The sequence below is a fragment of the Saccostrea cucullata genome, unplaced genomic scaffold (assembly GCF_032062105.1).
Source record: "Saccostrea cucullata isolate Sc308-1 unplaced genomic scaffold, CSIRO_AGI_Scuc_v1 ctg1810, whole genome shotgun sequence".
NCBI classification, from domain to species: Eukaryota; Metazoa; Mollusca; class Bivalvia; order Ostreida; family Ostreidae; genus Saccostrea; species Saccostrea cuccullata.
This window is the reverse complement of record NW_026923076.1, coordinates 6,822-24,622: the sequence shown is the minus strand read 5'-3', so window position 1 is coordinate 24,622 and position 17,801 is coordinate 6,822. Positions and strand designations below refer to the sequence as shown.

General features: G+C 32.0%; 2 protein-coding genes across 2 annotated transcripts; one reads left to right on the top strand and one right to left on the bottom strand.

Annotated features, from left to right (window-relative positions):
• Positions 1-529: 529 nt before the first annotated feature.
• On the top strand, positions 530-1,757 carry LOC134263089 (uncharacterized). Its single transcript, XM_062745404.1, has 2 exons — positions 530-1,080; positions 1,570-1,757. The coding sequence occupies exons 1-2, from the start codon at positions 666-668 to the stop codon at positions 1,587-1,589; spliced, it is 435 nt and encodes a 144-aa protein (XP_062601388.1). The 5' UTR covers positions 530-665; the 3' UTR covers positions 1,590-1,757.
• Positions 1,758-4,593: 2,836 nt separating this feature from the next.
• On the bottom strand, positions 4,594-15,055 carry LOC134263094 (heat shock 70 kDa protein 12A-like). The gene is given in 7 exon segments (XM_062745407.1): positions 4,594-5,897; positions 9,206-9,362; positions 9,743-9,961; positions 10,129-10,320; positions 10,322-10,437; positions 13,524-14,243; positions 14,359-15,055. Coding segments are annotated over 7 exon segments (3,222 nt in total). The 3' UTR covers positions 4,594-4,776.
• Positions 15,056-17,801: the final 2,746 nt, after the last annotated feature.

The window sequence follows — 17,801 nt, the reverse complement described above, 5'->3', positions numbered from 1 at the left end:
ATGTTCTCACCTAATAAGAATGGTATAAATATGGTCTAGATAAAAAAGGTGTGTATTACATATACATTTAGAACTTATAAGATAAATACAGTCAAAGTTATTCATAAGTAATATTTGTTTAGAAGTCCAACAATCATTTTAACATAAAATTTAGAAATATAAATTTAAGGATATATACCATAAAAAGTACTAAATAATTATACGACAAGTAGTATCTGGAGTTAACCTCATCAAATTAAATTTAAAGTGTAATGACACAAAACTGAACATAGAAAAATGAACGTTTGACTACCGGTAAAAAGAAAATCTTCAGCTGTTAATATAATATTAAAATTAACTTCTTAAAAATTTTGGTTAACAAAATAATTGAGCAACATAATTATTAAATGGTTATATAGTGCTTTATAAGTCAAGATATTTTGAAATGCAAAACAAATCTTTTAAAAAATTCTTTATACACTAGTTTGTCTTAACAAGATTATGTACAATCTACATGATCTACATGCAAATAAAATATGAGTGCATGATAACAACAATAAATTGATAAACATGTGAATAGATAGATATGAAAGCATTTAAAGTATATGTATTTGTTGTATCAACATCATCCTCGGGGTTTCTTTAGAAAAAGAAAAGGATACACACACTAATTGCGCTGCTGCATCATGGGAAGTAGCGGGTATGTTCAAATAGTGTCAGTGAGACCTTCAGAAATTTGTTTCGCTCACGACAGTATCCAATCATATTTTAGCGATGGACGATCGCTTGAGGAAACATTTCGCGAACTGCTGTGGGAAGAAATCAGTGTGGAATCCCTGCCAATGATAGAAATTATGCAGAATAACAGCTATTGGTCCCCTCGTTGGTTTGTGGTGCGTGGAAACAGAAGATTATTTCTGTATCAGAAACTTGAGGAATTAGGACGATTGAAATATGTCAAGGTCATCAGGAGGTCATATGACGAAGCAACATTTAAACGACAAGTTACTACAGTTAACATGGGTAAAAGCGTCCGAACAAGGGGTTCATACTTGGATCAGAGACTCGGTGAAATTTGGAAAGAGTACAAACGCGAGAAAGGTACGTTAGCAGTAAACTATACATTATGTATATCGTTAAATAATAAACTCAATATCACTGAGAAATTATACTTGATTCCCTCTTCTCTTTCACATATCTGTACATGTATGACTCATATAAAAGCTACATATTTTTAAGTTCCCAGTATATACTTAGGTAATGCAGCTAAATTTCATGATGCAAATTCGTTGTAGATGAACGTGAGTAAAAAAGAATCATCTGAATGCAATGGATAAATTCTGTTTTCAAATGCATTCAGTCTAATTGTTGAACCACAAATTATTTTTTGAAGCAAACATACGGCTCAAAACGGGTGTGAGCGGTCATCAGGGGGTTGCTTACTCCTCACTGGCACCCGATCCATTCGGAATCTGTGTTTATGCCCTGTTCACTGACTTGTTTTGTTTGACGTATTTACGAAAGCGATCACCGTTCGTTATCTTAACTTGTTACAATTAACCCAAGTGTTGTCTTTATTTTTCTTTCCAGGATACTGCACAATTTCTTAAATGGCAAAGGATGAAAAGTTGAATCTTTAGATGACATCCATTTTTTATACAGTTTATAACAAAGTAAAATACTTCAAACTTGTTAAGGCTCTTTCATTATTTTAAATCAGACATTTCTCAATAAAAGTATTTCCCGAATTGATAGAAGGTACATGTGTCAAACACTTTTTTTTAAAAACCAATACGTATGGGAGGACAGCTAGTTGAAAAATGCATATTCTGCCCCAAAATAGCATTTGTAAGAAAAAAATCTTGCTCATAATTAACGTTAACACGTCCTAAAATCCGTATAATTTGTGAAGTGTTGATATCTCAGAAGTATATGTTAGCTTCGTTCAATACACAGAGTGTTTATTATTTTATGTACATGTTAAAAAATTCAGTTACGTGAACAATTGAGAGCAGATCAAACACGGACCCTTTAAACATAGAACATGAGAGCAGGTTCATTCCCTGTCAACCAGTGATTCCTGAAAAGATGAAAGGAGTAATCTGTAGACATTTTTGCACGAAAATAATTAATATAATTTATATTTTGGTTAAGTTAGTTTCGCGACGTCACAATCAGAACTTTTCAATTTAAAATTTTTTTATGAAAGATTTTTCATGTATATATATTTCTATGTAAAATTTTGATCGTCCAACGTGGCCCCACACTATTCCCGGGGATCATGATTTGAACAAACTTGAATCTACACTACCTGAGGATACTTCCATATAAATATGACCAATCATGGCTTTAATTTGTTGTTTTTGAGAAGAAGATTTTTAAAGATTATTCCTATATACTCCTGTGTAAAACTTTGAACGTCCATTGTGGCCCAGGGGATCGTGATTTGAACATTTTTTGAATCTACACTACCCGTGGAGGCTTCAACATTAGTTTCATCTTTCCCGACCCAGTGGTTCTTGAGAAGATTTTATAAACACGCCACCAAATTTTCACCATTTTTTAATTATCTCCCTTTGAAAGAGGGCCGGGCCCTTCTTTTGAACAAACTTGAATTCCCTTCAAGCAAGGATGCTTTGTGGCAAGTTTAATAAATTGGTTGACATTGGCCCCGTGGTTCTGGATAAGAGGTAGAAAATGTTAAAAGTTTACAGACAGACAGACGTACAGACGGACTATGTGTACAGACAAAAAGCTCACTTGAGCTTTCAGCTAGGTGAATTTATAATAAGCAACTTTTATTCCATATTAATAAAAACTTGTTTTTCAACCATATAAGTACATGTACATTTCAGTAATATTGGAAACTATGTATATCTGAATTGAAAAAAAAAACCCAACAAAACTGTAAAATATTCAACCTGCATATATACATGTAAACAAAATACTAGTTTATTCTATTTGGAATAATTAATAAGATAAAAAAAATGAAGATTAAAAATCAATTTTAATTGATAAAATGTAGTTAATTTCAAGCTACTTTATATTTCTTTCATTCAGATTTTTAAAAACCTGGCTGAACAAATCAATCAATTTAGAAATACGAGGGCTGTTCGATAAATAATGTCCTGAACTGTATGACATACAATACAGATATCGATGAGACATTAAGCTTGACTTTCCCTCATTATCGAATCTTTAATGAATTCATAACAATTTATGTGACCATTTTTCATCACATAGTTTCATTGCGAGAAGCTGGAAAACGAGGGCTATTCGAGACACTGCATCATAAATGAATGGTAAAGAATCAGTAAACTAGAGTAAAAATAAAAGCCTAATTAAAGCTGCTGTAAAACTTGTTAAAAATCCCAAAGAAATATTCACTGAAATATGTGACATTTACAGCAACCAATGCCTGTTTTATAGACGAATGAGCATGTGAATTCAATGATAAAAAATATATAATAGGAATCAACGTACCATCCTTGCCAAAAAAAAAATTATTACAACTTACGTACTGTTTGCCAAATTACAACAAATAATATTTGATGATGTATGATTGACTTTAAGATATATCAAAATTGATAGACATCATTTCGGAGGTAGATTACACTATTTTTAAGAAACGTTTGATGGTAAAAAAAATGCTTAGTACTCAAAGGTCACCCTATATTTTGAAAAATGAGTGCAAACGACAGCATGTACGAATGTCTTAACAATTATTTTAAATTATCAGTAACTGTATTTATCCACGTTTGTTTGATATTCAAACAGATAATGGAACTTGAATGTATTGCTTAAAACCCTGAAAAAAAATTAACCATAAGATGTACTTGATAAAAACAGCGAAGGTCTGACATGAGCAAAGAATTATAAGAGCACAAAGAAATATTCATATGCGATTTTCTTAAATATTAGTGGTATTGTTGTTCAAATTAGTATTCGGGGAGACAGTGTAACTTCTGGAGGAGTCTAGAAAGCAATTTTTTTGCATAAAAATCGAAAGGTTTATTAGAGTAAGGACCCAGGATCAGGTATCCACTACATTTAATTTCTATATGAAGCGTCCAAACCCGCACGCCCTGATGAGTAAAGGGGTTTTCGGGATAAACAGAAAGTTAATGTTTTTTTCACATTAACAATATTCGCCAGATCTGTTACCTTTTGACCTGTTTCTATTTCCAAACTTGAAAAACACCTTATCAAAACGAAGACACAAGTCCAGGAAATCATTGTATCTGCCATTTTCCAGTATACTAAGGGACATACTTGAAAATGAGTACTAAAACAATCAGAAATTGGATAAAAATGTTACGGACATGTGTCACAATTAAAAGAGATTAATAAAATCATGAAGACTAAATCATTGAAAAGCGTCTTTTGCTTCTTTCCGAGCACCGATGACATTATGTATTGAACAGCCCTCGTAGATAATACTTGTAATTGAAAAAAAAAAGATATAAAAATTTTTACATATTTTTCTGCAATCGAAGCACATAATAATGTACAATCTATTATCTTTGAAAATCTACAAAAAATGTACAATCGACATTCTTTGAAAATATTACTTCTATATGTGATTAAAGTTAATGTAGCAGATATTCCTTTTTGATGATAGAAAGGTTAAAGTAAACCTTGCCAAAATCCTGGATACAAAGCAACATTATTTTTTACTTTTCCAATGCAAATAAATGTATATGCCGTATAAATATAATATTAGACCATCATCGTTCATCAAATTTCTTAACCTTCGAGAAAAACTGACGCATTTATTTTCATTTCCTTAAAAATTTATTACAATTTTCTTACTGAGGAGCTCAGTAAATTCAATTCATTTTCAGATGCGTGGAAATCTACATTTCCCGTAACGATATACTCGGTCTCTCTATCAATGTATCGAACGATAAGCTCAGTCTGTCCAAATTCAAATTCAATTCTGCCTTTCACCTTGTCAGGCCATCTGCCATTAGGTGGTGGTACAATGATTCGTCCATGACGAGAACAACTTAGCTCCGTTACATACAGAGGATTAGGTTCAGTTGAGGAGAAAATTTCAATCTCTTTACTTTTCTTTCTTAAAGCTTCGGATTGTCCTTTGTAACTTTCATAGACGTTTATGGATCTTTTAGTTCCAACATCAACAATTTCGTCGATAGTAAAAATCTTCTCAAAACATCCAAGGACAACTCTTTCCTTCCCCAACAGTACTGATTTCGAAAAGTCATGTTTTGTTTTGTCAAAAGAATCATAAAGTGATATTCCATACGTGAGAGGACAACCTCTGGCGGTAACAACTTTTGGATCAAACCCAAAAAGAACCGCACCCTTTAAAACCGATAAACCCGAGTCAGTAGGATTTATAATGATTTTCGTTGGAAATTGTGCACGGATTTCTTCAACAACCAAGGGTGACTCTGAAAAGCCACCCACCAATAGAATATGCTTTATGTCTTTGCATTCTGGTTTGCTCATGATCATTTGCACATGCTCAACAATTCCCTGTAATGTCCTTGTAAAAAAGGAACGCATTTTTTCGGCAGTTAATTCAATTTTTCCCCTGTTTACATCAATATCCTTACTGTATATTGTATTTTTTATGGTTTTGGCAAGCATCATGCCTGATTTTTCGGTGTAAGTTTCGGATAATGTTACAGGTAGTTGCATTATTATCTTATCTGTCGAATGTTTGGTAACTTGCCTTTTCTTAATTTCAAACTGGCCATTAAGGTAAAAAAAGTCACAAATGTTTTCTCTCACAAAGATATTGAATATATTCTGGCCAAATGCTTCAGAAATAAAGCTACAAAATTCTCCATTAACACGATTTCCTCCCCACAAACCACCAGATGCTTTAAGAACAGGCTTCAGTTTACCATCTAACGTATTCTGTTCAACAATCATGTCTGCTGTACCACCTAGTAAAAATGAAGTATACATGGACAAATTTTATAATATTAAGTCTGGATTTTTTATGTAATATGAGTCACTTATTGCTATCTGTTTTTGAATGTCGTCGTATTTCTGTGTGTATGTTAAACTTTCGCTCATTTTAGTTTCTTTTCTGGAATCACAAAACAATTTCAACAGGGTTTGGCAAAAAGCATGTACATAAGGTCACCTGAGTAAATTATTGCTATACGTTTTTGTCCGTCGTCGACCGTCGTGCTTTAGCATTTCAACAGTTTCAGCTTCTTCTCTGAAACCGCTGAACCAATTTTGGCATACATTTATGGGTGGAGGGGAACAAAAATTGTGAATTTCATGGTCTCTTCCCCCCCCCCCCAGGAGCCCGGAGGATGGGGCAAAAACCACTAAAATAAGTGCAATCTTTAAAAATCTTCTTTACTCCTGGGCATCAATCAGTCAAACTGTTGGTATGATTGTAATCAGCATCGAGTCCTCCACCAGCATTTTGAAATTCAGGCCCCCGGGGTCAGGGGTTCTAGTGCTAGGGCGGGGCTAAATAGATTATATTGTGAAAATGCATTATTTCTTTGAAATTCTTCTTTTTTGCTCCTAGGCATTAAATTAACTAATCAAATGATAGTAAAGTTGAATACGGCTGCCTATTCCAAAATTGTGAATTTTATTGCCCCAGAGTCAGTGTTTCTTGGCTAGGGCAGGGCTTTTAAGGTTATATAGTGAAAATGAATTATTTCTTTGAAATTCTCTTTTTTCTTTTTTTTCTGCTGCTGGGTATTAAACCAGTGAACTATATACATAGTTATAAAGTGGAAAGAGGCCTTTTTGAATTTCAATGCCCCTGGGTCAGGACTTCTTATTTTACAGCGGGGCTCTAATGTTTATATAATGAAAATGCATGAATTCTTTGAAAATCTTTTCCTTTGCTCCTGGGTATTATGCCAATGATCTAAGTACATAGTTATGATGAAGAAAGCTGCCTCTTTCAAAATGGTTAATTTCCGGGCCACTGGCTCAGAGGTATTTGGAGGAGGAGGGTACATAGGCTGGAAATTAATGCCTTGAAATCTCCATTTTGATATTAATCAATAATTTATGATGAAATAAAATTCATGAAAAATTTTCATTCTTTTTTAAATATGTGACACCAGAGTCAGTGGTTCCTGTGGGATGGGGTGCATAAGTGGTTACAAAGTGGAAATGCTTTTTCTCTTTGTTACTCTGATCTACCTCTGGGTATTAAGTAACCAACGTAAGCATGTTTAGTGTATAATTATGATAAGCAATGGTGCCTCTTTCAAAATTGTGAAATTGGTGGCATCTGGTTTAAAACACGAATCGAATTCAATAGTTGGAAAGTTGTTACGAATACTCAGGTGACCTATAAGGTCAGTGGGCCCTTGTTGATTAACAGGTACAAAAAAGTGAATTACGGTTAGTTTTTTTTTTCAAAGTGCTTTAACGTGGTCCCAGAGTTAACACATTGTGCATGTTGTGAGAAAAAAAAAATAATGCGAAATTTTTCAACGTATTTTCAAACAATGGTTATAGGTATATATACGAGGTCTGTTTGGAAATTATTGAGACATTTACTTTTACTCCATAATGAAACTATGTGATAAAAAGTGGTCATATAAACTGTAGTCAATTCATTAAAGATTCAATCATAGAAGAAAGTCAAGACTTATGACATATGATTTCTAAGTTGTATGTCATAGAACTCAGGACATTATTTATTGAACTACCCTCGTAAACATGGCTTAGGATGATTCTAACAAATGTGCACAACATTGAGGCGAAATAACACTAAAAAAACTTTATACAAGTATTGAATTATTTTCGCTCTTATTATTCATGTTATTGGTCCACAGGGGTTTGACCATTGGTGTTATATATTTTCAAAATCTTATTTCGTGACTGCACCGAGTACCCCTACGTACCATTGACACATTTATATACCACTGAAGAGAAATTTAATATTTTTTGCTTTTATGAATTCTTAGCGTTTGTGAAATGTTTATGAAGATATTCATTCGAGGGAAAAATATATACAATGTCTCATTACTTTTCGAACAGTCCTCGTACCTTTAAAGAATTTCTTTAGACGAACACTTTCCTGTGATGCAATCTTCATGAAAATGAATTTGAAAGAGACCATATTTCTTCTTTTCATTTTAGAATTCCTTCCCTTTTTGTAAAAGAGTCAAATACCCGATTGCATGTTATTCTAATATAGGTCCAAGATACCCTTAAAATGGTGCAGTTTATTCCATGATTATACACATTTAATTGCACATGACTATACAGCTCCACGCACTTTTTAAGCTCACATAGTTTTTCGCGCAAATTAAGGTCACATTGTTATGATGTAATATTGTGTAACAAGACGACATAATACATTTTAAAAGTATTTGGTTACAGTATTAGAGTTTTATTTCATTTACTAAAACATAATTCACACATATCAATTGTTAGAATTTTGAAATATTCATGGCTGAAAAATAACAACTATTCTCACTTGAATTTTTGATTTTTGTGGTTTCTTACCAATTGCAACTGTCTTTTTATCCGTTCTTTTGAAAGCAATAGCTCTTGACAGAAACGTAGACATGGGCACAGTACATCTACTTTAACTTGTATTTTCTGAATATTTTGACTCTTTAGCTCGGAATGATAATAGTATTTTTCATCTGTTTGATTGCTTTGTATGTTGATAAGGTGGGATTTTTCAGAGTCAACTTCTAAAATCTAGAATCAAGAGAAATTCATCCCACTGCAAAATTTTAACGTTTCAAACCGTAAATGCAGAAGAATTTTCCTTTTCATAGAAAGAACTTACTATTTCTAAAAAATAAACAATACTTCATTATCCTACCCTTAAGTGTGGTTTCCTTCTGCAATGTTATCCCTTTTGGTGCAACATTTCGACAAAACAAAGAGGAGTATGGTAAATGAGCAAAGATCTTTTAAAAATACGTTAATATGAAAATTTAAAATGTTCAACTACATGTATCAATGAAAGATCGTTTTATGCAATTTGTAAAAAGCTATGGTAGAATCGTATAATCGAAACATCATCCATTTATCTATAAATTCCCCTTTAAAACATCCACTTTGGAAACTTAAGATAATAATTCTAAAAGACATTTATGCTTGACACTGTATATGTAATATAACGTTGGGTTATGTCATTGTACAGCAGTTCGAAAATGTTAATTTTCATTACAACAATGTGACCTTAATTTGTGCGAAATACCATGTGAGCTTAAAAAGCGCGTTGAGCTGCATTTCCTTAATTTACCTCCTAAATCCAGTACAACAAACTTCCTTCCAGGCAAAAACATTTCTCGTAAACTGTTTGTAGATCCGCACAAATTCTCTAGAGGGATATTTCTACAGTGGAGGGCTGCTACTTCCGGTTCATAAGCGAGTTCAAGATTCTGGCATTTGATACCTGCCTAAATTGAATAAGAATTACACATTAAATCAGTCAAATGTTCTCTTATGTTCGTCACAGTAATCATGGTTATTGTTATGTCATTATCAAAATAATGAACTGAAGTCGGAATTTCGTGGCGTTATTCGTTGATTATGCTAAGGACCGATCGGTATGGGATGTTCAGTTTTCTATCGCACCTGATCCCACCTCTGATGTTTTAGAGGTCTTTGTTTACTCTGCTCCTGATTTGTATTTTTTGAATGGACATTTGAGCTTGAATACTGTTTGTTATCTCCATAAATGTATGTTTTATTGCAGATTAATCTTGAAATTATTGCTATTATGCAATTTGTTCAGAAAGATATAACTGGGTGTATTTCAGTGAGAGTATGTACTTACGAAGTTCGCCGACTCTCTCATAATCTGTTTGGCCACATCAGTCCAAATTGCAGGAATTGTTAAAATGTATTGGATGTCATTTTCATCAAATTCTAGTCCCCTAGATTTCAGTGCCTTTAAAAAGTGTTTTCTGAGAAATCGAATTGTTTCAATGAAAAGACCATGTGCTGGAACATATCGTTTCAATACATCTCGTATGAGTAGGTGTCTTTCAAGTCCCTGGATATAAAATATAAGATATAAATTATCATATATAGTAAAGCAAGGCCCTTTGATCTTTCAATAAATGTGGAGAAACTTTGTCGTAATTTTGTTTGGATGGAATTTCTTCGTGCTCAAATGTATATAAAAATTACAATAAAACTTAAAATCTCTGTGGTAATTACTTTATCTTTCAAAAGTTCTGTTTTGAAATTCTTTACGAACAAATAATTTTCTGATTGTTGGTTTGTAACAAGTTTTGAGAATTCTTGCTCCGCTTCATATCCAAAAGCTTTGAAATTGTATGTGGAATCAAGAAGGATCGAAGATGGCGTTTTATGTGAAAATCCTTCGCAACCATATGTATCCCATTTGTTTTGTGATAATTGCAGTTGGCGAGCTTCGAAAGGAGAAAGCATATCCAGAATATGAGGATCCAACATCGATTGCAACGGATAATATTTTCTTGTCAACCTCCTCTTGTGTGTGTGGCTCTGTGAAAATAAAGATTATATGATACATACTTTGAGCAAAGCAAATATTGTAATAAAGCAAGTTTGGTAAAAGAAAACATCAGGGATGTCCTTTTTACTCGTACAGCTAAGTTGAATAGTAGGAAGCTTTGGTTGAACGAAGTCAGGTATTCGTTTAAGGTAGGTCCGGATTTTCAAAATTTTCTGTCAAATTTTCAGTTGAATACCTTATATAACTAATAAACTAAAAAAATAAATAAGACACATGTCTTTCCATACTGTTATTTTAGAACAACCTGTTTCGGAGTTCATTACTCTGAAATTATTCAAAATTTAACATTGAGAAGTAAGACGTCGTATTTTATTTAGATATGCACCAGGACATCAAATTTAAATTAAAACTATAAAAAAATTTTCATTTGCTGAAGATTTTCCCCTGAAAACAATGATGTTGAAACTGCCGGCGGCATTCAGCAAAAAATATCACAAAGTACTTAAATTTTGATAAATTCTCAAAACCATTTCCTTTTTTCCTGCCCTTTTTTTCTTGAAAATACTTTCTAAACATTATTTTTTATCTAAATACAGGTGACAAAAGGTAACATCTGTCCTTTCTTTTCATATATATATATATATATATATATATATATATATATATATATATATATATATATATATATATATATATATATATATATATATATATATATATATATAAAGCACTAAAAAACCAACAACACTGTATATCCTAAATGTCGGATCTACCAAGTAGATACAAGGTCACGGATGGAAATTTATATAGAGCACTAAAATGACCAACGACACGAACAATAAAAATTGTCAAATTTTCGGGACGCCCTGTCCCTTCCTCAGGACAAAGAAAAAAGTTAAAAGGTCATAAGAACAAAGGAAATACAAAAACAACTAGCACTACTACTAAACTACTAAACACTATATATTTACATACTTAGTTACATGTTGAATTGGAAATTTTTATGAACACTATTAAAGAAAGAAATCCGGACCACTATGAAATAGTCCGGTCTATCGGGTATACTCGGGTGAAGTGCGATTTACACAATTGAACGAATTAATTATGCTAATTAATTACGCAATCAGTAAATCGTACATTGTTTCATTCTCTCATTATGGCGTAACTATACTTGATAAAGAATAATCAAAGAAAAATAATACAGCAGGGATATTTTTAAAATATGAATTATGATCTATTAAAAATTAGGACTTTAAAGAATTTTTTAAGAACACTATATTTAATCCGGACCGCTATGAAATACGTCCGGTCTATCGGGTATACTCGGGTGAAGTGCGATTTACATAATTGAACGAATTAATTTTGCTAATTCATTACGACAATCAATAAATCGTACATTGTTTCATTCTCTCAATATGTACGATTTACTGATTGCGTAATTAATTAGCATAATTAATTCGTTCAATTGTGTAAATGGCACTTCACCCGAGTATACCCGATAGACCGGACGTATTTCATAGCGGTCCGGATTTCTTTCTTTAATTATAGAGTTCTTAAAAATTTCCAATTCAACATGTAACTAAGTTTGCAAATATATAGTGTTTAGTAGTTTAGTAGTAGTGCTAGTTGTTTTTGTTGTTCTTTTTCCTTTGTTCTTATGACCTTTTAACTTTTTTCTTTGTCCCGAGGAAGGGACAGGGCGTCCCGAAAATTTGACAATTTTTATTGTTCGTGTCGTTGGTCATTTTAGTGCTTTATATATATATATATATATATATATATATATATATATATATATATATATATATATATATATATATATATATATATATAGGGAAAATGTTGTAGAAGTCCATGGTATAGGTTAAGTTATAAATCAAAATTAAATCCAAGATAAACAAACAAGTTTACGTTTAATTTTTTACACTAAAAAAAAAAAGCGAAAGCGCTTAGTGTAAAAAATTAAACGTAAACTTGTTTGTTTATCTTGGATTTAATTTTGATTTATATATATATATATATATATATATATATATATATATTATATATATATATATATATATATATATATATATATATATATATATATATATATATATATATATATATATATATATATATATATATATATATATATATATATATATATATATATAAAGCACTAAAATATATATATATATATAATTTTTATAATTGATCTATTACCCGTGGTCATTTGAAATAAGTGCATTTTCTTGCAAGACCTTTTTGTTATTTTCTCAAATCCGTATATTTGAATGAAATGAATACTATTTTCAAGCAATCTATACGCTATTTTCCATCATAACAAGTACAAAATACAAGTCAAACTAGGAGGGGGTTAAATGGTCTAATTACTTTAAAGCAAATTAACTTTCTAAACATCTTTTGTTATTGGCAAGTGGGAATAGTTAGAATTGCAATTTTTAAAAAGTGGGAATAAGTAGACGAATACACCCTGCATAGATTTCTTGTATAATGACTGTTCGATCAGTTATGCATGCAAATAATACGTAATAAAATATTTAATATATATAAATTTTAATTTATTTTGTTTTTTTTCATACAGAAATAAATAGAAACAATAAAATGCCTTTTCCTGTTTGTTAGCACGGGTATTAACGTCACAGCTATTGCATAAAAAGAAAATATAATATATTATACAGTTATTGACTGGGTATGAGGGCAACATATGATTTGTTGGACCTGAAGGTGAAAATGTTGCCCGAGGCCGCAGGCCGAGGGCAACATTTTCACCTTCAGGTCCAACAAATCATATGTTGCCCGAATCCCAGTCTATAACTGTTTTGTTATACCCTTCACATAAGATATATACATATTAAAACACAATGTGAAGACTTAAGAACTGATTTAATCAACAAATATTTTTAACAATAAATTCATTTGCACTTTTTGGCTTCAACAATTAAAAAAAACTTTAACAAACAATAAAACTATTAACTATGTTATAATTTTAACAGAGAAATTAATAATTAAATAACAGAAATAATAAATTTCGTTAATCACAGTTTAGTTATCACACTGGATATCACAACCGTTTATCACAGAAAGTAAATCACAGATATCTATGACTGACCCCCTGTATTGGATGAATAATTGTTAATTGTAACAGTACAGCCATGAAAGTTATAAGGCGTTACAGTGGACACTGAAGACTTTGGAATTTCCTGAATATTTGCAAAGATCGTAGGGTCATTTAACACTGCTGCAAGTGCGTCATCATCAACATCACCAAGCCAGTCAATGGACTCGGAAACTGGTTGCACTATTTCGTTGAAAGCCCCGGGGACTGCATTTGAGGTTGGTTGAAGAGACATAGATGATGATCCATGAGAATATGTGATTGACTGAACACTTGATGATGAGGGCCTTGATGGAAATACTTCTGAACCATGAAATTTTGACACATGTATTTTCCTGCTCAAAGCATCTGACATATCTCTTTTACGTTTTTCACTCAATTTAGAAGAATAGTGTTTCAAACTTGTCTCAGATTTGTGCTTTGATATCCCCATAATATGTCTCGATTCGTACCCCGATTCGTCCAAGATTGTAATACATGTTGCTCTTATAGAATGATTAGTGTAGGCTGTGGCAAGTTTGGCCTCTTTGCTGATTAACTGCATAAATTTTCCAAGTGTATTTTTCCCCACCACCATATTGTCATACCACAGGTCAAGGTTGTCAGGGTCAAATGATGCTGGCAGTGATTTTGGTCTTTGCCACAGCGACTTGCATTCTGGATTCAGTTTTTGAATATATTTTTCAAAACTAGCCACTGGACAATTGGGGTTTCCTAAATGATAATTAAAGAAACATAGCTTGTTAATTTATGTTTTTTTTTCAAAATTGTTTGACTCAAATAATTTTTTTTTCAATATTTGAAATTATAAGAAGAGAAATCAACATACCTGGTTGTTCGTACATGCGGGCAGCATTAGTGTCATCATCCCCAGAGTCTCCCCTGTGGTTCTTTGTTAGTCGTGATATGTTATTCACAACAAAGCGCCTCCCATCCGCATCTACATTAATGACATAATCATCTTTTTCCATGTTTCTTAAGTTCTCTCGTCCTCTGTTATAAAAATGTAACATAATTTCAAAAAAGACCTTCCATTGTAAAGTCTTGGGGTTATCGACATTGAAAACGCCACAGTCATACAGTTTTTTCATGTCTCCGTCACTGATGATTTCTTTATGCTTTACTTCTCCAGTCCCCTCTCTCTTAATTTTCACGAGACAAGCCGAAAACACCACATTAGCACGACTGAATTCTTCATTGTTAACAATGTCAATATCATTTGATTTCATGAACGACTTCTGAAGACCAAACCTCATGGATATCATCGAAGACTTTGCGTACATTGATCCATCTTGTTTTCGTACCCCACAGTAGAATTTTCGAAGAACATTACAGATCTCTTCATTTGGCTTTAAGCGTAATTCCGACAGAGAAGTATCACATGTATGCACTAAAAATTCGTTTAAAATGTTTTCAGCGGATCTAATTACGTTCTTAGTGTTCTTACTGTCCCTTTCGTTAAGTATACTTTCAATTTCACTCTCGTCTGTATTCGAGAACCTACTCTGGCTACTGTGTGACGCCATCTTTGTAGCAAACGACAACTCTTGCAGCACTAAGCTTCGGTTATTTCCGTGACGCCGAAATTGAACGAAAACTACCTGTGACGTAACAGTGACGTTGCGGTCTAATAATTCTTATGTAGGACCGGTCAATAGTGATTGTTAGACCGATGTAAAAAACATTTCTTTTGTTGGACTTTTTATTAGTAATAAATATATAGAATGATATTTATAAGGGTATAACAAATTTAACTATACTATAGAAACCAAAGAGAGCATTTTATTGTTTAAAACGACATTTTCCGCGTTTGATTGTTTTACAGCTAGGTTTTACAATCGAATTGATTTTTCAATGTAGGTAAGACCATTCCGATATAATAGAATAAAATACATGACTGTTTATTATAAGTTGTTATTGAAAATTCTGTAGAAGATCAAGCCCGATCGCTTGCCGCGTAAAAATAAAAATAATTTATGTTTTCCAGCTGCATCGAACACAGAAAGCCTGCACAATTTTAGTCATTATATTAATAAAATGTTTACTGCTTGAGTTGTCGGACAGAATGCCTTTTGGGAAACAGTTGATTTAAATGAAACGGGTGGGAATAACGAACGGTGGTAAATCCCCAAAAATCTATAAACAAGACAAATATCTGAAGAGCGCATAAAACAGGGACCTACATATTTCAGAGGTGGCATAAGCTACCTGTAGAAAACATTTCCGTCGGCAGACTTTTTGGACTTATGTCCAACCATCCAATGCATACAGAATGACATTCTGTCTTCAAAAACAGGAAACATATACATATTATTACACTTAAATAGCTTCAATCCCAGCCAAATATAAATTTGATTACTGAAATTTTTCGATACGAATGAACAAAAGTATAAGAGATCAACAATTTCTCTCTTTAGATAATGTTAAAGACTTCACCAAAGATGACAATAAAGAAAAATACCACTAATTTTTGACGCCATCTTCTGATATCCTTGTCAGTGCAGGTTTAAACTATTCAAATGTCGTCTCTTCCGATCGAATACATGTACTCATATTTATCTTTTGGGCACGTCTCCAATATATATTAGAAGACCTATTTAAATATTTTAAAGGGACATTGACACACTTTCAACTAAATTTTCTGCACCAATTTTAACAATTTTAATGTTTACAATTCTAAAATAAGGAATCATCTAATGATCAGCAAAAAATTGAACATCATTTGTTGATTAACAAACGAGATACAGAACTTAAACTTCTTCATAATGTAAACAAGGCTTGTGCCTTGTTTTTGTTTACATTATATAAATATTGCATGTAGTTGAGTGTAACATTGAAAATTTTCACCCCAAGAGAACCATTTGCACCTCGATCGACATTGGTTTTCGAGGGGTGAAAATTTTCAATGTTACACTCAACTACATGCAATATTTATTATATTATACTGAATGTTTTATACAAATACATATTACAGTGAACCGTGCGCGCATAAATTCCGCGCAGTCGCTATTTTTTGTAATACCACCCGTCGTCAAGCAATGTTGCCTGTTGCTACGCAGGAGGGCGTGGCTTCATTATTCAGCGGGTAGTAGTGTTTTTTATCATATGTTTCTCGACGAATCAGATTCAAATAATTTACATGAAAGTATAATATAAAGAAAATATCATATTTATAACAAAATGAAATTCAGAAAATCACTAAAAATTGTCTAATCGTATTTAGAATTAACTTCGTCATTGAAATTATCTGCTTTAAATGAGCATATATTAGTATATTAGCCTAGGTAAATAAAAAAGAAAACATGACATAGATCCTGTTTACTTAACAACGGTTTAGAGCTGTAAATCTGTCTTGTATCTCAACAATTGAAGTTCAAATTTTTGATGATCAATAAATAGACCTTATAGTTAAATATTTGTAAAAACGGAAAAATAATTTTGAAAATTTTTCGTTGAAACTGTTTCCATGTACCTTTAAGGGCAGATGATACAAACAAATTTTTTTCTTTGAAAGGGACTTACCATTATTATCATGTCACAAGTTTAGAAAAGCGAATAATTCTTAGAATTTTTCTCTCCTAAGGACTGGAAAATGAAATAGATTTGGAAAATATTTGTAATTAAGTCTCCTTCAAAGAAAAATGTTTTTGTATCATCTGTCCTTAAATCTTCAAATTCATCCACGCACAAAGTAAAGCAGTAATGAAGACTAATTTTGCTCCATATACTTTTTCCATTATTGTATGTAAAACAAATATTATTTTACGTGCAAACATTGTCTCTGTTTGTTCCACGTACTGTTCCCATAATATACATAAAATAATTTCTACATTACATGCATACAATTTCTATTTCTCTTCCCCGTACTTTTTTCCATTATTTTTTAAATAAAATAATCATTATATTACGTGCATACATTGTATATTTCTATTCCCTGTGCTTTTTACCATTATTGTATCTAAAATAATTATTATATTACGTGCATACATTGTTTATTTTTGCTCCACGTACTTTTTTCCATTATTGTACATATTTTTTTTTATTTTAATGCAATAAGTATTTTGATAGCCCGGTTACCCATGAAGAAGTTAATTTCTTTCCATAAACCTTTCAACACTAGAACACCTTATCTTATCTAATCTCTTTCAATGAGTAAAAAGTCTGTAAAACAGTTTGTCGTGTGTTGCCACCTTTGTGACGTTTAATAATTTGTTTGAAATTCTCAAAAGTATTTTTAACGACATATAATTTTCAGCAGACACAAAATATTAA